The 24,032-nt window shown below is 44.8% G+C and overlaps 1 protein-coding gene across 4 annotated transcripts in view; it reads left to right on the top strand.

Moving 5' to 3' along the window:
• Positions 1-6,496: 6,496 nt before the first annotated feature.
• Positions 6,497-24,032, top strand: part of HDAC7 (histone deacetylase 7) — a 195,104-nt gene continuing 177,568 nt past the window's right edge. For 2 of the 4 annotated variants that reach the window (XM_088661224.1, XM_088661220.1), the window contains exon 1: positions 6,497-6,927. In XM_088661224.1, the coding sequence (XP_088517350.1) occupies positions 6,909-6,927 (19 nt within the window). In that variant the 5' untranslated portion in view covers positions 6,497-6,908. Of the gene's footprint in view, positions 6,928-19,759; positions 19,833-24,032 lie in introns of all 4 variants that reach the window. The other 2 variants (XM_060272132.2, XM_088661222.1) reach the window with 2 other exon arrangements.

The raw sequence follows: 24,032 nt of genomic DNA, 5'->3' as shown, positions 1-24,032 counted from the left end.
AGGGAAAGTGGCCCTCAGTCTGAAAAATGCTCCCCCCCCACCGTCCTTGATGAATTAGCGAGTCCTGATTTTGACCAGAGAGGGGCAAGGAGTTTAAATGGCACAAATGCTTATTTCTGAAGCCATTTTGCTTCTGGTGAGTTACTGTAGAAGGAAATGAAAAAAAGAAGATATTAAAGATGGTCCTTTCTGCCAATGGCAGCTAGTTTTGCTTTATGGTGGTTTCTTTTGTTGTCTGTTACACATCCCTTACCTTTTGCCCAGGATAGTACTCAAAGTACCATACAGAGAATTCCTGACCCATCCTCACTGACCAGATGCAGCCCTGCTAAGCTTCAGCAAAGGGGCTGCTTAATATATCTTCATACCAGCCCCTGGGACCTATTAGAACTTAACCTGTTGTGTCACAATGCTCTAGTTCTGCATCAACCACCACGTCCACCGCTTCACCTTGGCTGCTTCTTTCAGTTACCATAGTGTGTCCAGATGATGTCGCTGCCAAGCCATTGTATTCCAGTGTTTTCCCCATTACCCTTCCAGCTTTATTTATTTAAAGGCCTAGTTTGTGGTGATTGTTCTAGCTTCGAGTGCACTTGCAATGCCAGCCTTCCACATGTGAGCTGGTAAAGAGCGATTGCCCTTAGCTGATCACTGCGAGAACAAAGTGTGAATTTGTAGTTACAGGTAGGTAGCCGTGTTGGTCTGACGTAGTCAAAACAAAATAAAAAAATTCCTTCCAGCAGCACCTTAAAGACCAACTAAGTTTTTATTTTGGTATGAGCTTTCGTGTGCATGCGTCTGAAGAAGTGTGCATGCACACAAAAGTTCATACCAAAATAAAAACTTAGTTAGTCTTTAAGGTGCTGCTGGAAGGAATTTTTTTATTTTGTGAATTTGTAGACAGGACAAGGCCTTTTGGGGTGTAGACTGGTGGCTCCTGTTGCAGCTGAGAACATGACCGGTGATATTTGCTCTGCACCTATAGATCTATCTCCTTATGAATCTGCCTATTTTTTTTTCTCTTAAGTCATCTAGGCTAGTGACCTTTCTCACATCTTTTGGTAGAAGAATGATAACGTACTGCTTATTGGGGTGCAGGGAGGGAAAGTGCATCCTATTGTCTGTCCTGAACCAAACAAAACGTAGTGGCTCTTGATAAGGGAATCTCCCTGGGGTGGAAAGCGATATGCAGCTTCTTCCATGCTGTATTCATGGGGGATGCTCAAAGCTTCATTCATCAGCACAAAGTAGTCTGTGCTGGGGGACGGAGTGGAAAGGCGGAGGTGGGGAGGGGATTGTAGGCTCCATATTTAGCACTGCAGCTTCTGTTCTGTGCCTGATTGAATAGGCTTTTCTCCAATGCCCTTTTCCCATGAGAAGATCCAATGACCTGTCTGGGGTGGGGGAAGGGAATGCCCAAGACCTTGTGCTCTGTGCTACCAGGCCTCTTCACAAGAGTGGCACCAGGAGTCACAATGGCTTCTACAGCCAATAGAGACGACTGATAAAAGCAACTCTGTTTGCTCAGAGGTGGGATGCCACTTACCTGCCAAACCAGGCATAAGCGAGGACCTTGGCCTTCAAACTGTGCTTGTGGCCGCCTTGGATGCATCAGGGACACCTTCAGGTTTGAGGAAGCCCTTGGCAACACACCATCATGTGGACCCTCCCTGACATTAGCGGCAGTACCTGGCAGTGGCAAGATTGGACCTAGTTTTAGCTGGCTCCCTTGAACAGATGTCAGGACCTCAACACCATGTAGGGCCCATTAGCACCTCCCCTGTGCCTGGTGATGGCAAAAGCAAGTGGCCATTTTAACTTCCCAGAATTCCTTGGAGCACCTGATTTAGTGTAGCTCTGGGGAAGTTTGGGGGGACCTAAAATGGCGATCTGAATAGTCTGGGTTGGTGTCAACATCTGTGACATCCCAGGACAGCTGCCAGTGCTTCAGAAGAGCCTGCTAACGCGGACACCAGCCATGCCCCCCCCTTGCCATTCAATGCACCACAGCGAGCTGCCATTTTACATTTCCCACCATGTTCCAGAGTGCCTGGCACAGCATCCCTTTGGGGCATCATAGGGAATTTAAAATGGTGTTTGTCTGGACACTGCATGGAGGGCACAGCACCCACCTGATGGGTAGCAGTCCCTTATGGTTAAGTCTACTGCAAGAGGGACCCACAGGAAGGGGCTTCCACGGAGGAAGCTATGGGCAAAGGCCTTTTGGGTGGTGATTCCCCATTGGTGGAACTCTCTTCCTAAAGAGGCTTGCCTGGTGCTTAGCCTCCTGTCTCCTCAGCAACAGGTACGGTAAATATGTTTTTATTTGCCCTGCCCTTTTAACATTTTAATTTCAAATCTGATATTGGATTCTACTGACTCCTTTCATACCAATTGCCAAGAGTAGAGTTTTAGCTATCTTTGTAATCTGTCCTGGCAGTAGGGTAGGTGGCCAGAGTGGGCGGGCAGGGGGACAGTCTGTTGGGCGCCACAGGAGTCTGTAGGGTGGCACGGTAGTCCCTAATGCGGCAACTTTGATTTCCTAAAAGAAAAAGCTCAAAAACTTTTATTTCCTAAGAAAAGCTCAACAACTTTGGTCCCTGCCCCTCTGCAGCTATGCTGCTGTGTCCTGGGAGATTTATTGTAAATTAGAAGGCAGTATACTAAATATTTCTCACTCACAAATGATAGATTAACAAATTACAGTGGTGCCTCGCAAGACAAATTTAATTTGTTCCACGAGTCAATTCGTTTCGTGAAAAATTCGTCTTGCGAATTGCGGTTTCCCATAGGAATGCATTGAAATTTTTTTTTTGCCCATAAAGGTAAAGGTAAAGGGACCCCTGACCATTAGGTCCAGTCGTGACTGACTCTGGGGTTGCGCGCTCATCTCGCATTATTGGCCGAGGGAGCCGACGTATAGCTTCCAGGTCATGTGGCCAGCATGACAAAGCCGCTTCTGGCAAACCAGAGCAGCACAAGGAAATGCCGTTTACCTTCCCGCTGTAGCTTCCTATTTATCTATTTGCATTTTGACGTGCTTTCGAACTGCTAGGTTGGCAGGAGCTGGGACCAAGCAACAGGAGCTCACCCCGTCACAGGGATTTGAACCGCCGACCTTCTAATCAGCAAGCCCTAGGCTCAGTGGTTTAACCACAGCACCACCTGGGTCCCTTTTTTGCCCATAGGAACGCATTAATTTAATTTCGATGCATTCCTATGGGAAACCGTGATTCACAAGACGAATTTTTCACAAAATGAATTCGTCTTGCGAGTCACCATCAGATCACCATCAGATCGCAAAACGCATTCGTCTTGCGAAAAATTAGTCTTGCAGGGCATTCGTCTCGCGAGGTACCACTGTCACTAATTGCAATACTCGTTCTAGTTTCATTTCCTGTATGATGTGATATAATGCTGGGTCCTGCAAATGCTTTAAAGCCAGATTGGGGAACCTCCAGACATTTAGATGTTGCTTGATGCTCACCTTTGTTGCCATCCATTTGTCTCAGGAGACTATGGAGGAGTGTGCCATTGGGGGTGAAGCCAAGCTGTTGAGACCAATACAGGAGAAGCATATTTTAGTGCAGCTGATGTGGATGAAGGCATCCAGTTTTGCTGCTGCAGATGCACCATGGCCTTTCTTCTCTGTACTCATCCTCTGGTCACTGCTATGGATGCACAACCTGACTGCCTGTCTCCAGGCACTGTGGCCCTCTGCAATATATTTGTATCATTATTTGTTATAAAATTCAATAAATATTCAAAAAAGAAAAAAGGGGGTGGGAGAACATGTCCTTTGGGGTCCTGTCATCTTCCATCCTGTGGACATGACCAAGCCAGTGTAGACGTCGCAGAGTCTGAACATGCTGGGATCACCTGCTGACCATTAGCCATGCTGGCTTGGGCTGGTGGGAGTTGGAATCCAACAACATCTGGGAGACCCAGTTTCTCCATCCTTACTTTAAAACCTTTATCTCCCTCTCCCTCCCTCTCACACACATACACATCATATACTTTTTCTGATTATTTGTAGCTGGTGCTGATTTCAGTAAGTATAATCCTAGAGACAAGGCAGCCATCTGGTCTAGATAGTTCCACTAACAGATGTCATATAAGTGAATATAATGCCAGCTATATTCTGGCTTAAACTGGAATTTATTTTTGTTATTCAGAAGGCAGTAACATCATGTTTTCCTCATCAATTAAATCCAGTAATACACGTATTCTAGCTCAAATATTCGGAAACAAATGTGCAAAAGGACCAAATGTTTGCATTGCATGATGAGATCTGCCAATCTTGTCTGGCTGCAGAGATTGTACATGGTAAACTGTCGTCGTTGCTGTGTTTCCAGATACCACTGCTGACAATTCCATTAAACTATTTGTGTATGACATTTCTAACTGAATCCATCCTAGAGCCCCAAATTATGTCGTTCTAACAGAGAAAAACTGTAGATCTTTAAAAACACTTGCAGGATTGAAATAAATCCTACGAATTAACTAAAAAAGTCAAAAAGGAACTGCAAAAACCGGAGTTAACAAGATACCCGCATGAAGGGAGGGGGGGGAAGTCACAGCTCGGCAGAGCAAGATATAAGAGGAAAACATAAGATGTTTTGTATAAAAGAATGTTTTTTTTATTTTAATTTGTTAAATTGGAAAATTGAATAAAATTTATATGAAAAAAAAATTATGTTGTTCTAACAGAGGCTTCCCCAACCTGGTGCCTCCAGATCTAGTTGGGATACAACTCATACCTTCCCTGGCCACTGGCCATATTTGCCAAGGCTGATGGGAGCTGAGGTCCAGCCATTGCTGCAGGGCTCCAGGCTGGAGATGGCTTCTTCAATGGTCACATCTGCACCATACATATGACACACTCAGTGCGCATTTAAAGCACGTGAATCCCAGAAACTATAACTTGCCCCTCACAGAGATACAAATGCCACCAGCCTTAACAAACTATAGTTCCCAGGATTATTTGGGGGAAGCCACCGTGTGCTTTCAATGGGCATTGAATGTGCTTTAAGTGGCTGTGTACTAGGCTCAGTGATAAGAAATACCAACCCATAGACACATAAATTAGGAAGCCCTTTGGGGTTGGTCGCTGTAGCAGAGAGAGTAGTATCAGATCTTCTTCAGTCACTTCCTAGACATGTCCTCAAATCTCTTTACAAAAATCCTGGGGAATTGTATTTTCGCGAGGGTGGGTGCTGAAAATTCTCTGTTATTGATGTCTCACAAAACAGCGGCTCCCAGAATTATCTGGGAAATGAGATTGGCTGAAGCAGTTCAAGTCTGTTATGTGTAGAGAAGCCAAAGAACACAACAGTAGTTTGTTTTTGTAGAGGCAAAAAGAATTCCATAATATCACCTCTGTGCATAGCTGCCAAGTTATCCCTTTTTTAAAGGGATTTTCCCTTATGCTGAATAGGCTTCCTCGCGAGAAAAGGGAAAACTTGGCAGCTCTGCCTCTGTGTTTTTACTAAACTTTATTCTGTAAGAATGTAGGATGTGAAGAGTGTTGTCCTCTACCAATCTTAAAAGATGTGTGTGAACAACACAGTTGTGAAAATGCCACTTCACAGCCAGGCTTAGTTAAGATATTATTATTTCAACTGGAAGTCACAGGAACTCTGTTCTGGCCCCTCTCAGGTGGACGCCATTGCCATTATAAGAGAGCAAGGGTTCATGCTGAGTTCTGACACCATTTCCCCCCTAGAAAAATAGCACTGATTATTGTTATTATTATTTATTATTATTACTAATAATAACTTGGCACTTGTTATCCAAAGATCTCCAAGTGAAAGCACATTTAAAACAAAACATACATTATGCCACTAGAAAGAATACAAAACACCCCACAAATACACAGACACACAAAATAATCATTTATACTCTGCACCTAAATTCAGAAGAGTCACCCAGGGACAGAGAAGCTGTTGACAAAATCGCTTTGAGATACATTCTGAAGTACATTTTGGTGGCGGGGACCTGCCTGGACCACAAACTTGTCATTTGCACAAGTTCTTTACTTTGGACTGGGGAGGGGTATGTCTTGATGGGTTGTGCCACTTGGGGATCCTTTTTTCTCTCTCCTTCAACATATGTGTATGTGTTTTATTATTAACTATAAACTCTCTCGGATTCTACGTACCACATTGGTAACATTACGGTAACTCATTGCTAACATTTGACTCACAAAATCTTGGAAGGATGGAATGGAGATGAGGAGAGAGAGAGAGAGAGGAGGAGGGTGTGTCTGAAAAATGCCGTTCAGATTCTAATGCTCTCTTTCTCATTCCCCACGTCATGGTTTTTAAAGAAACTATACCTTATTTTATTATTGTCACATTAATTTTTTTAGAAAGTGGAGTGGATTGTTGCAGATGTTCTCTGCCTTGTGTGTGACATGGTGCTTTTGAAAGGACATCTGCTGCCAAGGGAGGGGACCAAAGCAGCAGATTGGCTAACTTTTTTCTCTTCTGCAGGATCTCTCTCTCTCTCTCTCTCTCTCTCTCTCTCTCTCTCTCTCTCTCTCTCTCTCTCTCTCTCTCTCTCTCTCTCTCTCTCTCTCTCTCTCTCTCTCTCTCTCTCTCTCTCTCTCCGCCCCTTGTTCCCAGGGTAGAGTTGGCTGGCTGGTCTTTCTAAGTCTGATAAAGCATTTCCTTCCATTGTCATTCTATACGGCCGCTGGGCCTTTCTTTTCCCCAGCCCCTCCCCTTCTGCCTGCCTGCCCCTCTCTCTGCCTCTTTCTCTCTCATTCTCTGTGAACCTCGGTAAATCTTGTGGTTTAAGAAAACTGCCTCCTTCTTAAAAAGGAAGAGAGAGAGAGAAAGAAAGGGGGGCAGAGAAGTTCGAATGATGAGACGTTGCCTTCGAGGATTTTACTGAAAGCTCCCTGGATGCATGGACTTCACAGGGGTGAGTCGTTGTCGCTCACACAGGTTGCTTTATTTGCCTAAGAGAAGAAAATGGGAACAGGCAGCCTTGGGGGTAGCTGGCTGCTCTTGATGTTTACTGTGCGTCTTGTCTTGTGACTTCCTACTTTCTCACATTCGGGCAGACAGATGCACTCGAAGGGTTGGTGGTGGAAACTACTAGCTGGTAAGCATGGCCTGACAACACTATGCTGCCCCTTGAACGTGGTGGGAGAGAAAGAACTCTGTGGCCTGGCTCCTGTGACAGGCCTGGTGATGCCATAGCTGCCTTCTGAAGCATGCCTCTGCAGCCAAACTCTGGATTATGTACATTCTTAAAACAAGTCAGCAGCAATTTCAGCCCCCAGAATGGATAAAATGGGCAAGGCACAGAACTATCTAAGCTGTATTAGCTGTTTGTTCAGCTGGCTTTTCTAGTCAGCATTGTCTGTTGTGGTGAATTGGCAGAGTTCTGAGTTACACAGAATGCTACTTACCTGTATTGGGAAGCATGGAAATAGAGCTAAATGATCGGTTTTGTAACCATTCCTTGAAGCACTGAATGCATTGCCCATTCTACCTGACTGAAAAGAAAGAGTTGCATGTGAAAGGGTCCACTCCTTTAGGGTGAGTCTGGCAAACCTGTGGCCCTCCAGATGTTGCTGGACTACAACTCCCATAATCATTGCCCATTGCCCCGCTGGCTGGGACTGATGGGAGTTGAAATCCAACAACAGCTGGAGGACCATATGCTCTCCACCTCTGCTTTAGTGAGCCAGTGTCTTTTGTGATTTAACCCTCTTTCAGCGGTACCCCAGCCTGCACAGGCAATGTGTTGTTGTTTTCCTCCTGGCCTTCTCTTCCTGCCCATCCTGAGTATGAGCTGGAACGCTGTTGCAATGAGGATATCCTTCTGGAGACAAGGTGCAATCCTATCTAGAATTTTAAAGGGGATGATAACAGAGAAGGGAACTTTCAGAAGAGAGCTTCAGGCAGGTGGATGGAGGCAGCGGGTGAGGAACCTGTTGGAGGCAGGCTCCGTTTACCCTCCGCATGGGCTCCACACCTGCCCCTGGCACACGTTCCCATCCCAGCTGCCTAGTATTGGGGGGCCGCAATACTTGCCCCACCCCAGGCACTAGCAACCTATGCTACGCCACTGGCAGTAAGTCCAGCTAGGGTTGCAATCTGTCCATTGAGTTCAAGGAGGCTTACTCACAAGAAACTGGGTGTACAACTGCCCCCTCATAGATCCAGAGCAGATCACTTTTTCCTCAGTGATGTGCTGTTTGCTCACTTTTGTTACCAGCTTCCTTCAAGAGCTTCTCATAGTTATTTGTTGCAATTGGCATGCATTGGGTTCAGGGTGTGATGTTTGGTTCAAGGGTTTCAGACTGAGGCAAAAGCAGCAAAGTAGGGAGACTGAGGAAGCACAATGAGTTTCATGAGTGGAATGAATTCTTAGGTTGCTTAGAAGCATGACTGTGTAAAAAAAAAGAGAGGAAAGCCACACATATTTACATTTATGAGAGCGAGAGAGGAAGCATGGTTTGATGAGAACAATAAAGTTGGATCTGCACTGGCCAATTTAGCCAGTTCTGCTCTGGACTTGGCATTTTGTGAGTTGTATGAGAATAGACACACAGGTTAGGCCCCCGCAGAATGAAGGCGGGCAAATGTTGTCCCCATCTTCAAAAAGTCGGGGGGAGAAGACCCAGGGAACTACTGACCGGTGAGCTTAACATCAATAACAGGGAAGAACAGAGGGGGCTCTGAATTTGAATTCCATTTTTGAACATTTGAAAATGTTGTTTAAAAATGGGTTTTTAATTTTTTTATAAATCAAATATTGTTGGTTAATAAAAAATTCAACAACACTTTAGAAATCCAGTACTTTATATCTTTTACTTTTGAAAGTGTACACTTTTTGTGTTTTTTTAAAAAAACATTTGAGTATTTTACATATATTTTTAAAAAATAAAATATTGTTGATTAACATAGAAAATCTATTATATATTCAATTGAAAAACTCTCAATGATCACAGCAGCATGAATGTTCAAAAGTACTAGGATGGAAATGAGAATTAGGTGAACATAAATTGTTGTTTAAAGTAAAGGTAAAGGGACCCCTGACCATTAGGCCCAGTCGTGACCGACTCTGGGGTTGCGCGCTCATCTCGCATTATTGGCCGAGGGAGCTGGCGTATAGCTTCCAGGTCATGTGGCCAGCATGACAAAGCCGCTTCTGGCAACCCAGAGCAGCACATGGAAACGCCGTTTACCTTCCCGCTGTAGCGGTTCCTATTTATCTACTTGCACTTTGACGTGCTTTCGAACTGCTAGGTTGGCAGGAGCTGGGACCAAGCAACGGGAGCTCACCCCGTCACAGGGATTCGAACCGCCGACCTTCTGATCAGCAAGCCCTAGGCTCAGTGGTTTAACCACAGCGCCACCTTGTTTATTTGTTCCTAAAACTGACTGAAGTGTTGCTTGAGAATCCCCCCCCCCCCGATTTATTCCAGTCCTCCTAAATGTGCAAGCCCAGCACTGGGTGAATGCAGCAGAGTTTGTAGCAAGTTGCAATTTACTGCTGCGTGCATGCAGCCACTCAGGGCCTCTCCCTTTTTGATGCAGTCATTATGATTTGGGCTCACAATAATACCAGGGCAGTTATTCATGATCCCACTTTCAATACTGTTTGTGCACATGTTCCATAGCTTCCTGCTGAAATCCTGCCTCTCTTTTATATCTCAAATGTTCCAAGTTTATTTTTCTGCCCCACTTTTGTTGTGCTATAGCACAAGAGTGTCCCTCTAGGTGACAATAATGCCGCAACATTGGGAAAGCATCGCTGAGCAACTAATAAAGCAGAACAGTGTGTCCAATACGGATCCTCTGCCAATGCAGTGTGATTGCATCAGTGGCGTGTTGTAGCAAAAACACCAGTCTGGAGAGGCACGCCTGCTCGGAGTGGGCAGAGCAGCAATGGTAAATGTTACCTTTTTGTCGTTCCTACACACATTCACACATCCCTTTCTGACGTGTCCAGGCAAGCAGGATATTATTATTGGAGATCAATGACACATTCCAACCAGGCAAAAACATTCTACGATGGTGCGAGGCAGGGCTAGGAGCAGTTGGAGCTGGAAAGACGGTGTGGTCTTGAGAGAGTCCTGAGGGCCAGATAGAGGGACTTGGAGGGGTGCATGTGGACTCCGCCCACATGCATAGGTTCCTTATCCCTGTCCTACTGCATGGAATATGTTTTCTTGCAGCTTGACTTTTTTTAGAAATGTTATTTGATGCTCAGTCCTATTTATATGTTCTCAGAAGCCGCACTCTGCAGTGCAGTCCTGCACAACTCACTCAGAAGCGGATCCCATTGCATTCAATAGGACTTGCTTCCAAGTAAACCTTAAGTTGCAGGGGACCTTTGACTAGAATCACACTGCTAACCTCATCAAACTGTACATGGGACTGTGACCTAAATCACAGCTCACTCTTCAGCTCACTCTGACCGAACCCAAAGGGTGCTCATCAATGGCTCCTCCTCATCCTAGAGAGTAGTGACTAGTGGGGTGCCACAGGGTTCTGTCTTGGGCCCAGTCTTATTCAACATCTTTATCAATGACTTGGATGATGGGCTTGAGGGCATCCTGAGCAAGTTTGCAGACGACACCAAATTGGGAGGGGTGGCTAATACCCCAGAGGACAGGATCACACTTCAAAATGACCTTAACAGAATAGACAACTGGGCCAAAGCAAACAAGATGAATTTTAACAAGGAGAAATGTAAAGTACTACACTTGGGCAAAAAAAAATGAAAGGCACAAATACAGGATGGGTGACACCTGGCTTGAGAGCAGTACATGTGAAAAGGATCTAGGAGTCTTGGTAGACCACAAAAATGATATGAGTCAACAGTGTGATGCAGCAGCTAAAAAAGCCAATGCAATTCTGGGCTGCATCAATAGGAGTATAGCATCCAGATCAAGGGAAGTAATAGTACCACTGTATTCTGCTCTGGTCAGACCTCACCTGGAATACTGTGTCCAGTTCTGGGCACCACAGTTCAAGAAGGATACTGACAAGCTGGAACGTGTCCAGAGGAGGGCAACCAAAATGGTCAAAGGCCTGGAAACGATGCCTTATGAGGAACGGCTTAGGGAGCTGGGTATGTTTAGCCTGGAGAAGGTTAAGGGGTGATATGAAAGCCATGTTCAAATATATAAAAGGATGTCATATGGAGGAGGGAGAAAAATTGTTTTCTGCTCCTCCAGAGAAGCGGACACAGAGTAATGGATTCAAACTACAAGAAAGAAGATTCCACCTAAACATTAGGAAGAACTTCCTGACAGTAAGAGCTGTTCAGCAGTGGAATTTGCTACCAAGGAGTGTGGTGGAGTCTCCTTCTTTGGAGGTCTTTAAGCAGAGGCTTGACAGGCATATGTCAAGAATGCTTTGATGGTGTTTCCTGCTTGGCAGGGGGTTGGACTGGATGGCCCTTGTGGTCTCTTCCAACTCTATGATTCTATGATTCATATTGCTTCATTGTGGCAACCAATCACTTTCCCTGTTAATGGAAAGGCCAGAGCTCAGTGGTAGAGCAAGCTCATTTTCTCCTGCTCTGGAGGGTAGGACTCAAACCAATGGCTTCAAGTAACAAGAAAGGAGATTCCAACTAACCACCAGGAATAACTTTCTGACAGTAAGAGCTGTTTGACAGTGGAATGGACTCCCTCAAGAGGTGGTGTACTCTCTTTCCTTGGAGATTCTTAAGCAGATGTTGGATGGCCATCTGTAATGGATGATGTAGTTGAGATTGCTGCTTGCAGGGGGTTGGACTAGATGACCCTGCCAGCTCCACAGTCCCATGATTCTATGATTCTCTCTGCTTTGCATGCAGGAACAGCCAAGTTCAGTCTCTGGCATCTCCAGGTAGGGCTGGGATTGCCCCTTGTCTGAAACCCTGGAGAGCCTCTGCCACTTGGTGAAGACACTATAATGGCAGCTTCCTGTGTCCCGTAGGCGTCAACTGTAGCCTGGGTGTTTTTGTTTTTGCTGGGCCAAGAACCTGAGCAGCTTTTCCTGCAGTCCTGGCAAATTCTTTGGCGATTGACATCTTAGAAAGGAAACTGGACAAAGGGAGGAGGATGTTTACTTCTTTCTTTGTGGCGTGTTTCCTGGTGGGCTCCCTGGCTTGATCTTGTTTTGTCCTTGAAGGAGGAGATCTGAGGCCCAGTTAAGAGGAAAGCAGCCCTTAGCAGGAGAAAGAAAGCCACAGACAGAAGGCTACACATGAGACAGCGGAGGGGGGGGCAGGGGGAGTCCATTCATATATAACCTGTCGTAGTAGTGAATGGCTAGCTGAGAGGCAAATGCTGAGCTCATTGTTCAGGTCTGTATGCTCATAACAAAGGAATAGATCAGGGTTGGGGAACCTACAAGTGTCCCTCTGGAGCTCTTTATCTGGCCCTGGGCACTCTCCTTAGGCTACACACCCTCCTCAGCCACTTACCCTCACCAGCCTTTCTTCACACCCTCATTGAGTGCTGCTGCCTGCCTGGATTGTGTCCTTGTACTCCATACCTGTCAAGTGTCCCTATTTTCCCCGAGACATTCATGGGATTACAGAAGCCATCCTAGCTTCTGATTTCATCCGGGAATGTCATGTTTTACCCGCTTCAGCACTGCTGCTGCAAAGCATAGGAGGAGGAGGAGGAGCCGGCTTAGCAGAGGAGCCTTTGTAAAGGAGAACCCTTGTGTGTAGGGTGAGATGGGGCATCTTCCCACCACAGCGGACGTGTGTGACACTCATGCCGGCCCCTCTCTGCCATTGCCAAAGCCACTGCTGCTGCCGTGGTGGTTTGAGGTGCCGTGCAAGCGGAGGAAGCAAGCAAGAAGGGAAGAGAATGAGAAGCTGTCAGGTAGGGGCTGCAGCAGGGTAGGCAGCCAGCTGACCCGGGCGTCTTTGGGTGTCGTGCTCCTGCCCAAGCCAGCCAGCCCACCAGCTGACACTCGTCCCATTTTCTGCTGGAAAACGTTGGGGGGTATGGGACTCTGATAATGTCTCTTGCTTGCCTGTCTGGGGGATAAAGAGGGGTGTGTGAGTTTGTGTGGCTCTACTGCAGATACTACGGGACACAGGTGGTGCTGTGGGTTAGACCACAGAGCCTAGGGCTTGCTGATCAGAAGTTCAGCGGTTTGAATCCCTGCGACAGGGTGAGCTCCCGTTGCTCGGTCCCAGCTCCTGCCAACCTAGCAGTTTGAAAGCACGTCAAAGTGCAAGTAGATAAATAGGTACCGCTACAGCGGGAAGATAAACAGCGTTTCCGTGTGCTGCTCTGGTTCGCCAGAAGTGGCTTTGTCATGCTGGCCACATGACCTGGAAACTATACGCCGGCTCCCTCGGCCAGTAACGCGAGATGAGCGCCACAACCCCAGAGTTGGTCACGACTGGACCTAATGGTCAGGGGTCCATTTACCTTTACCTTACTGTAGATACTGCAGGCTATGGGCAGGTCTGCATCATACATGTAAAGTGCATGACTTTACCCCAAGGAATCTTGGGAAGTGTAGTTCCCGCCTCAGAGCTGCAATTTCCAGCACCCTTGGCGAAGTACAGCTCCCATAATCCTCTGGGGAAAACCATGCACTTTAAATTTGTGTGGAATGTGCTTTCGATATATGTGTTGTTCTGTCCTCCAACTCCTATCATCCCTGACCTGGCTGGAGGCTGATGGAAATTGGAGTCCCTCAACATCTGGAGGGCTACAGCTGCAGGGCCACAGCCCCCCCTTAAAGCCTTTCCATGATTGCACTGAGAAGAACGATGGCAACATGAGATGCCACTGTGTTGATGCATTGCTTTATTTTATTTTATTAAGAAGATTTATAAACATCTTGCTCAGAAATATCTTCAAGTGGCCGACAGATTTAATTATATATAAAGCAGGAGTAAAATAGACACAAACCAATTAAAAACAAATGTACATAAAATCATAAGTTAAAGAAAAAGGTGAAGTCAATAAATACAGTATCTAAAACAGATGTCTCAGGTGGATAGCTTTCAGCTATATCTTGATCACCCTACTGTTTTCTGTATACTGTACTTCCTGTGTTTTGCTGACTAGGAAAACCTGTGGGTTCTCCAGATATTGTTGGAATACAATTCCCACCATGCCTGACCATTGGTCATGCTGTAAAACATCCGGAGGGCATCAGGTTGGTGAAGGCTGTGTTAATTTTTTGAGGTTTTCTTTTCAGTTTAGTAGGGCTGCCATACATCCAGATTTTCCTGGACATTACCAGGATTTCAAATGATGCCTGGGGGTGGGGGTGGGGGTGGGAATTTCTGAAATGTGACACTTTATCCTGGATCTTAGGCAAGTCAATCGGATAATCATGTTGGTGTTTTGGCATTTTTGTAAAGAAAAGCTCAACAACTTCAGGGTGTCCTGGTTTTTTTAGACATGTTTTTAACCAACTACAAATTCTGACTTTCAAACAAATTTGGCAGTTAGGCCATAGGCACAAGGACTCAGCTGAGTTGGGTTTGTTTTCTGGTCAGGTGATGATCCTAGCTGAGAAGCGGACTGCAAACATGCAAAATAAATTAGATTAAAAAGGGAGAAGAGGAGGAGGAGGAGTTGTTGTTAAACTGAATTTACAGTAAAAAAATTCCTTCAGTAGCACCTTAAAGACCAACTAAGTTTTTATTTTGGTATGAGCTTTCGTGTGCATGCACACTTCTTCAGATACAGTGAAATAGGAATCCCCAGGCGCTTATGTGGAGAAGGGATGGGGAGGGGGTATCACTCAGAAGGGTGGTGGAAGTGGGTGATTGACTGACTGATAGCTGTTGGTGACTGAAAACGACTGCAATTGGTCTTGCAGGGGGGAGCAAGGGTTGAGATGGCTGAAGATCGCTTTATCATGTATAATGAGATAAGAATCCTATGTCTCTGTTCAAACCAGGTCCCTCCATGGTTTTGAGCTTGATGATAAGTTGTAATTCAGCAACTTCTCTTTCCAGTCTATTTCTGAAATTCTTTTGTAGTAATACAGCTACTTTGAGATCTTGTATAGAATGTCCTGGGAGATTGAAGTGTTCTCCTACTGGTTTCTCTGTCTTCTGGTTGACCCTTCTGAGTGATACCCCCTCCCCTCCCCACCCCTTCTCCACATAAGCGCCTGGGGACTCCTATTTCACTGTATCTGAAGAAGTGTGCATGCACACGAAAGCTCATACCAAAATAAAAACTTAGTTGGTCTTTAAGGTGCTACTGAAGGAATTTTTTAATTTTACTTCGACCCAGACCAACACGGCTATCTACCTGTAACCTGAATTTACAGTTTTCACAATCATGGCCCCAAACTTGTGTGAAGAAATGTGTCGCATGTCCAAGGGATCGCACAGAATTTCCCAAGACTTCTAGGTAAAAACTCACTCATTCTCACTCGTGGTTCTTTGGAGCACCCCCTTGAAGCAAAAACAAGGAAGAGTCATGACACCTTCCAGACTGCCAGATTTATCATGGTGTAGTAAACTTCCCTGGACTTAATGCACCAGTGGAGTCCAGTCCACAAAAACAATTTATGCCACAATAAATCTGTCTTAAAGTCTTAAAGGTGCCACAAGACTCCTGGTCACTTTTACAGCAACAGGATAACAAGGCTGCCCCTCTGGAAGTGGTTACCCCTTGGAAGTATCCTGCTCTTTAATCTTCTCTCCTATCTCAGCTCCTGCAGCTGCTTGATTGTTTCTGTTTCTCCTCTCTGAACTTCTGCCAGTTTATTTGCCTCTTGATAAAACTGCCCAGAGCCAAATATTTATTGCAACCATGCTCTGTGCTTAGGACAGAAGCCTGTCCTGCAGGAAACACTGACATAGAGCAATTCCCCCCCCTCCTCTCTGATTACTTGGAATAAAAATGGAGTCCTTTGAGAACCTTGTGAAGTGGGGAGCATCACAATACAGTATCTGACGTTTAAAATGGAAGCAGAGACATAACTCCCTCTGATTTCAGCAAGAGTGATTCTTCATTGAAAAGTAAGTGTAGAAAAACAGTAATTGGGTTCTGCAGAACCTGGGGGTCACATCTGGCAGCACAACTTGAGCAAGAGCCATCTTGAACCGGAGTGTGTGTGGTAGGGATGGTCTGAGCTTCTTTAGGTAAGAATTGTTACGAATTTAATCCGTTCCGAAGGCACCTTCGTAAGTCGAAAAATTCGTAAGTTGAAAAACGCCATTGGAAACGCGATTTCCCATAGGAATACACTGAAAACGGAAAAATTCTAAATTATAGCCAAGGAGAGCAAAGCTCTTAAATGGGCTAATGAATATCTGTGGATTGTTTTCTGTTACTCTAAAACTGTTGTAACCTTAGATCATGTGATGAAGGTATTAAGTTGCAAGTCTCTATTTTGAAGGGAATTGCCTTTGAGTCTTTATCTCCCAAACTCCATGGAGTGAGGATGTAAATGAAGGGAGAGGAAATAGTCTAAGGCAATGAAAGCTGGAATGCAGATTGTGGAGAGAGGGGGACCTTTGTATATAGGGCTGTTTGGATTATTTCATATATTCTAAGATACTGAGTCTGTGCACAAGATAATGTATGGATAATTTTGGATGTATCATTTGATGTTCCTGTTTAATTTTGAAGAGTTCTGCTAGTAAAATTTGAGTAATATTTTCATGGGTCTCTAGACAATGCTTGTCAGTTGTTGTTGTTTTTTAAAAATATATTTTTCCAAAGTTTTACTACATACAAATTTTAATTACCTTCATCTACCGGTATCTGGTGCATCTGTACTCCACCCCCCATCTACTCCTTGTTCTGGACAATTCCTCCTTGTCCTGCTGAATATCATTCTTTGCCACCCTCTTTCACTCAGCTTAGTACTGTATCCTAATTGTTTATTACTGCTGCTAACAGTTCAGGTCCTACTGGTAAATTTATCTGACTTACACTTCTTCGAATACTCTACAAAGGGTTTCCATTCCTCCCTTAACAGTGCCTCCTCTTGGTCCCTGCTTGTAATTCATGCACTAGTAACAGGGTCTTCTTATTTTAAAGTCAACAAATGAAAAGTAGTCTCACGTGAACCTGAGTATTTTGTTATCCCTGGCCATAACCTGCCTCCTTGCCTCAGGTCCCTCTCTATTGCCTGCTACAGAAAGAGTTGTGACAATGTGCAGTGGCAGCAAGGCATTTGGGAAGACCATACCCCACTCCCTTTTCAGAGTGGCCCTCAGGCAAAACTAGTTGCTGACCAAGGTGCTGGTTATTTGCATAGCTCAAAGAGAAAATTATTTTGTGATGTGGGTGTAAACCTATATACACACTTACCTGGGGCTTACTTCTGAGTTGGCGTGTATGTTGATCTCTTAGTGTGTTGTTTGCTTAGCAGTGCAACTTTGCTATGTTAACAAAGAAGGGTAATGTCCAGATCTGGAAACATAATCATGGGATTGGAAGGCACCCCAAGGGTCATCTAGTCCAACCCCCTGCAATGCAAGAATCACAGCTAAAGAACCCCTTGGCTGATTAGCATTCTATGTCCTTTTAAATGTGTTTGGGGAGGGGGGGTTATGGGTCTGTTTTGTTTTTTCTTGTTTTTATTATACATTTTGTGTTTTTACTTTGTATTTTGATTCTGTGAATCACCCTGAGATTTTCAGATGAAGGGCAGTAGACAAATTTAATTAAAAAATAAAATAAAATAAATTGATCGATGGCCACCCAACCTTTGTTTGAAAACCACCAATGAATCATAGAATTATATAATGTTTTAGTTTCTTTTAAAGCTCAGAAAATAACTCTGAATTCCAGATAGTTCCCTCTTTCCCCCAGGCTGGCTGGTTGGACTACATCTTCAGCCACTGACTGTAGTATGTACCATGGATCACAACAATGGTGTTCAGTTTTTGCATGGGCAAATTTGGAAGCCCACTTGACCCAATTTGTGGACATTTTGAGTGAGTTCATGCAGAGGGCAGAGAGTCCAAGGGTTGCTTCGTAGATGTTTAGCTATTAGTTGCCACAGTTTCCCAAGTATGAAGTAACTATACATCTAGTGGAAAGAGCTGAGAAAGATCAGATTCACTAATGACTTTGTAAAGTGTTTCCAAAGCAGTTTTGAAAATACCAGCAAAGAAAACACAATATTGCCTAGCAATTAGAACCTTGGTTTAGCGTCATGATAAGATGTTTCAGTGATATGTTTTCAGAAAATCAAGTTAATACAGACAGGTAGATCTTCAGTGGATGACAGATATTAGCATTTCCGTCCCTCTTATTTTTTGCATGCATGATCTCCAGTTTAACCTAAGAATGGGAATCTCTTGTTTCATACAATCATAATAGGATTGTGTAGCTAATATGATATGTATTGATTGATAAAACTGCATTGACATAAAAGTGTTAAAGCCTTTGGCCTCATCTTTGCATATAGCAGAATGAGATGGAAGAATCTTGAGGGGGCCAAGTGGACTGTACCACTTCAGACTTCAGGAGAGGGATTACCATTTTGGAATGCTCCTTCACATTAATAAGAAAATATCCCTGCATGTTTTTTAAAAACAAAAAACCAAGAACTATAACTTTGGAGAGAGGTGCTCTAGCTGAGCTTGCTACGTTAGTTTTCTACTTGCAGGGAGACCGCGCCCCCCCTCCTAATTTGAAAGCAGTAGTCTGAAAGTATTACATTCCGTCATCCACCTCACTCATCTGCCTTGTTATTAGCACTTTTTCTGCTCCAAATATAGCTTAAAGGTACAGGTACCCCTGATCATTAGGTCTAGTCGCGGAGAACTCTGGGGTTGCGGCGCTCATCTTGCTTTACTGGCCGAGGGAGCTGGCGTACAGCTTCTGGGTCATGTGGCCAGCATGACTAAGCTGCTTCTGGCGAACCAGAGCAGTGCATGGAAACACCGTTTACCTTCCCGCTGGAGCAGTACCTATTTATCTACTTGCACTTGATGTGCTTTCAAACTGCTAGGTTGGCAGGAGCTGGGACCAAGCAACAGGAGCTCACCCTGTCGCGGGGATTGAAACTGCCAACCTTCTGATCGGCAAGTTCAAGGCTCTGTGGTTTAGACCACAGCGCCACCTGCGTCCCCTTAAATATAGCTTAGACCAGTGCTTTTTTCTGGGGGGACACAGGGGGACGCATACCCCTAAACATTTTGTGAATCTAAGTTTGGCCTCATTGAGAGGCAGTATTTCAATATGGGTAGGAAAATGAGAGTACCCCTAAACATTTTTTAAAGAAAAAAGCACTGGCTTAGACTAATTCGTTTTTCCCATCTGGAAAACAGCAAGTAGTTTCTCTGGGACAGCAGGGTTTGGGGCGGTTTTTGGTTCAAATGAATAGGGTTTGGCTGACCTATTGACTGGCACAAGGAATTAATGCTGTCCCCTTCTAGGATATAGCAGCCTCCCCCTCCCTTTCGATCCTTTGAACTAGGAATTCTGCTGCAGGCCTGGGTTAGGAGATCTGCCAGTAGGTTGTAAAGAGCCTTGCAAACAAACCAGTTGTGTCACCTAAAACTTGTGTGGAGCTTGAATTCAGAACGTAAGCTTCATCAGATGACACAACAGAATGCATGAACCAACCATAGGCTTAGCTAATTCCATGGACCATTCTTGGGAAGACCCTTGCCAAGCTTTATAAGAGCTTTGGGGGAGTGAAAGCAAACACCTCAATAGTTTTTCTGAATGTCACGAATCTTCTGCCAGTAAGAAAACAGCTATGTTGACGTTCCTGGTACAGCACTTGACTTTTTTTTTTGTTAATTACAATGAAGTCCTTCTGTATTCTATATTCAAAAGACAAGCAGCTGCATCTGTAACCACAAGAAGGCCAGGAGGTTAAGTGTCCAAATTCAGCTTCTCTATACGGAAGGTATGTGTCTCAACTCATTTTTTGCTTTCCAAAAATATTAAGTTGATAGCTCAACTTTGGTGTTGCGCAATGAGCTATTTATAAATGTATACATTTCTTGTGTACATGCAGAATTGGTACTGTGTTGGAGGCAGCTGAGGCTGACTGGTGTGGCAGTGAGAGCTGTGCCTGAAGTGGTGTACAGTAGTGGTAAAAACTGTGCTGAAGACTCCAGCCTGAGGTTGACCATAGGAAGCCCTAGAGCAGGCATAGGCAAACTCGGCCCTCCAGATGTTTTGGGGCTACAACTCCCACCATCCCCAGCTAGCACAGCCAATGATCAGGAATAATGGGAGTTGTAGTTCAACAACATTGTTGGCTATCCCTCTCCCAGAGAGACTCAGAAGTGGTTTTTTTAAAACTAGAAGTGCCAAGGATTGGTCTTTGGACCTTCTCCTGGCAAAGCATGTGCCCTGCCACTGAGCCCTCTCACTTCTCAAGTCTTTCTTTAAGAGCTACTTCTGCATAAGTAGAACCAGGTTATGGTGGGAAACCATATGAAGCCACCACCTTGCTGAAGCTAAGCAGATCTGGGTCTGGTCAGTGACTGAATGGGTGGCCTCCTGGGAACCGCAGGTTGGCTGATGGAAGAAAGGTGTGCAAATAAACATGTGCAAATAACTAACTGATCAACCCTGCACTGGCTTTGGTCTACTAGGTTGACACCTTCCTAGTCAATAGACTTTCCTCCCCCCATTCATTTCGTAATCTTGTCCACTCCTCACAACCCCATCTTGCTTGTCTAGCATGTGTAATAGCATTTTTCTGAGAAAAGCCCATAACTTAAGAGTCTTCTGTACAACAACTGCTCAAAGCCAGCATTAAAAATACAGTAAATGCAAGCTAATAATAGCATTGACAATTTATGCAAATGATCGCTTGCAAACGAGGAGGTGGCTGCAGTTTGCTGGCACAATCTTAAAATATACGCACTCACATTGTTCTAAGCTCTGTACAAAAAAAGCAGGGGGAAGTGCCATTAATAAAAGTATTGAATGAGAGTACCAGGAGGGCTGTTGTACCCCACCCTGTCTTAGCAGCAAAAATCAAACAAACAAAAACTCTACACATTACAGTCAAAAGAGGAAAAAAACAAGTCATCCCAGGATTCCAGTAGGCTTGAAGCATGCAGAATGTTGTGTCCATGCAAGATCTCTAGTAGTGGAGCAAATGCCTTGCATGCAGAATGTAGCCTTGTACTGAATTGGGCTGCTGGTCCATCTAGCTCAGAATTGACTACATTGACTGGCATGTACTGCTAGTAAGCCAGGTATCCCCATCTTACATTTGTGCTGCTTCTTCTCCTTGCTGCTCCTTCTTGTCCCTGTTGAAATTAATTTTGTTTGCACCCATTTTTCCAATCTGCTATATTCATATTGAATCTGGATTCTGTCATCGGTAGTGTTAGCTATCCCTCCCAGTTTGGTACCATCAGGGGGTTGGACTAGAGAATCCTCAGGGTCCCTTCCAACTCTACAATTCTATGACTCCATAATTCTGTATTCTGCACATTTGATGAGTATCCCTTCAATTCCTTCATCCAAGTCACATAGAATAGAATAGAATAGAATAGAATAGAATAGAATAGTTTATTGGCCGAGTATCAACCATACTTGGAATTTTGCTTTGACTACATTGCAATGCAAAGAAAAACTATTCACCTCACAATACAACAGCACAGCGGGGGGAAACCTCATACCACCAGCTGACCTCCCTTTCACCCACAACTACAGATTCAGCAATTTGATGGCACAAGGAAAAAAGCTATTCCTCTGCCTAGACGTTTTTGTATACAGAGTCCTGTACTGACGTGCAGGTGGGAGTAAATCAAACAGGTGATGACCAGGATGCGGTCTACAGCAATTCTCTCTGCTCTCTTCCTGACTCGAGCGGCATAAAGTATCTCTATTTATAAAGATGATGAACAACAACGGGCCCAGGACAGAACACTGCGGCATCCCACTTGTCACTTTTTTCCAGGATGACGAGGAACCATTAATGAGTACTCTTTGGGTTCGGTCAGTAAAGCAGTTACAAATCCACCTAACAGTTACCTTGTTCAACCCACATTTTACTAGTTTGTCTACAAGAATATCATGGGGGATTTTGTCAAAAGCCTCTCTGAAAGCAAGATACACAAGCATCCCCCTGATCCACCAAGCTTGTACAGTAACTCTATAAAAAGGAAAAGAAATGAGATTTGTCCGGCATGACATGTTGTTAAGAAATGTATGCTGGGTTTTAGTAATCACATCATCCTTTTCTAATTGCTCACAGACAAACCAGCTATCTGTTCTAGTGACTTTCCCTGGTATCAGTATCAAGCTTACCAGTTGGTAGGTTACTTGGGTCTTCTTTTTTCTCTTTTTTGAAGTTGGAGTCAACATTTGCCTGCTTTCAGTCTGCAGGGACCTCACTTATTCTCCAGGAATTCTCAAAGATCATAGACAAAGACTTTGAGATTACACCTGCAAAATCTTTTAGTCCCCTTGGGTGCAGCTCATAAAGCCCTGGGAATTTGAATCTTCCGTAGAAAGGGTCCCAAGTCAGCACATTTTTTTGGGGGGGGGAATGTAACTTAGCAATAGAGCATGGAACCAGGAAAAAAAGTTGTGTGTGTGCTTTAAATTGCATCAATAGTTGTTGTTGGTTTTTTAAATGGAACCTTTGACCCTCCAGGTGTTACTGAACTACAGCTCCCATTAGCCTTAGCAAGTGTGGCCAGGGTTGATGGGAGTTGAACCGTTGAATGTGTGTGTGTGTGTGTGTGTGTGTGCGTGGAGAGAAAGAGAAACTTTAAGAAGCTAGAAAAGAAAAGCAAGGAGGAAGCGATCAGGAGGGAAGGAACTCTGATAGGATGGGAAGCATGGCAGAGCTTCAGGGGGGGGTATTGAATGATAGTACCCACTTGATCTTCACATGCTGATCTGGGGTTGAGCGCCTGTATGACCACCAAGGCTGCCCTGGTGGTTTTGGTGCTGCGAGTCACCCTTTGCCAACCTTGCACCCTTAGATATTTTGCTGGTGGGAGTTGTAATCCCAAACATCTGGAGGGGGCTGGGTTGGCGAAGGGTGCTGTAGGATGAAGCAGCAGCAAAGAAAACAAACATGAAGGACTGTTCTCCTAACAGCACTACAAGCCTCCCTCCCTCCCTCCCTCCCTCATTTCCCCAACAGTTGTGTTGACCTGGGCAGCAAGTGAGTGCTGGAGAGACTTTTGTGGCCCTTTTTGTTTGTTTAATCAAAGCTATGCTTGTTTTATGATTGGAGGCGTCAGATAGGGCTCTGCTTTCTACAAGCAGGAAACAGGGACTTCCTGTTCACTCTCCTCATCGCAGGAAGTAGGGGCTGTGCTGCGTGTTCATTTTTCAAACAAGCCCTCCCTTCCCTCTCCCCATTATTGTTATTATTTGGAGGGAAAGTTTTCTATGTTTATGTGAGCGTGTGTTGTTTTTATTTTCTCTTTCATCCACCGTGAACACGGTTTTGCATTATCAGGCTCCCCAAGGGAATGATAACTGATGACGACAACCAAATAAGCATTTGCGAGTCTTGGAGGGGTCATAGCAACTATCCCCAAATATTTACCGTCCCTCTGGAAACCTCTGGTTGAGATTTATGCCTCCAGTAGACAAGAAAGGCAAGAGGTCTGGAGTTTGCAGAGGTCTCTCTCTCTCTCCATCACCTCCAGGCTTCTGCATATGCCGAAGAAAAAGACAAACACACACTGGAAGTAAGCAACAGTATCTTTAATTTGACCCACTAAGAGGAAGTTGTCAAGATTCTCCAGGGATTCTTATCACCTCCAACAGGGTTGGGGAACCTGTGACCCTCCAGATGTTCCTGGTGGACTGCAGCTCTCATCATCCTTGACCGTTGGCCAAATTGGCTGGTGAGCGCTGATGGGAGTTGGGAGCCCAGGAGCACCTGCAGGGCCACGGGATCCCCCTCCCTGACCTACAAAGTGCAGTCAAAACCGCAAATGAGGCTTGTGGTACCTTAATGACTAAGAAACATATTATGGCATGAGCTTTCGTGGATCACAGTCCACTTCATCAGGTGCAGGAAGAAGTGGACTCTGTTCCATGAAAGCTTACCAGTATATGCCACAATCGATGTGTTAATCTTTAATGGTCTCTTTGCTGAAGCAGACTAGCATCT

This window comes from Zootoca vivipara, chromosome 2, assembly GCF_965207765.1.
Source record: "Zootoca vivipara chromosome 2, rZooViv2.hap1.1, whole genome shotgun sequence".
In the NCBI taxonomy this organism is placed as follows: Eukaryota; Metazoa; Chordata; class Lepidosauria; order Squamata; family Lacertidae; genus Zootoca; species Zootoca vivipara.
This window is presented reverse-complemented; position numbering and strand designations above follow the sequence as displayed.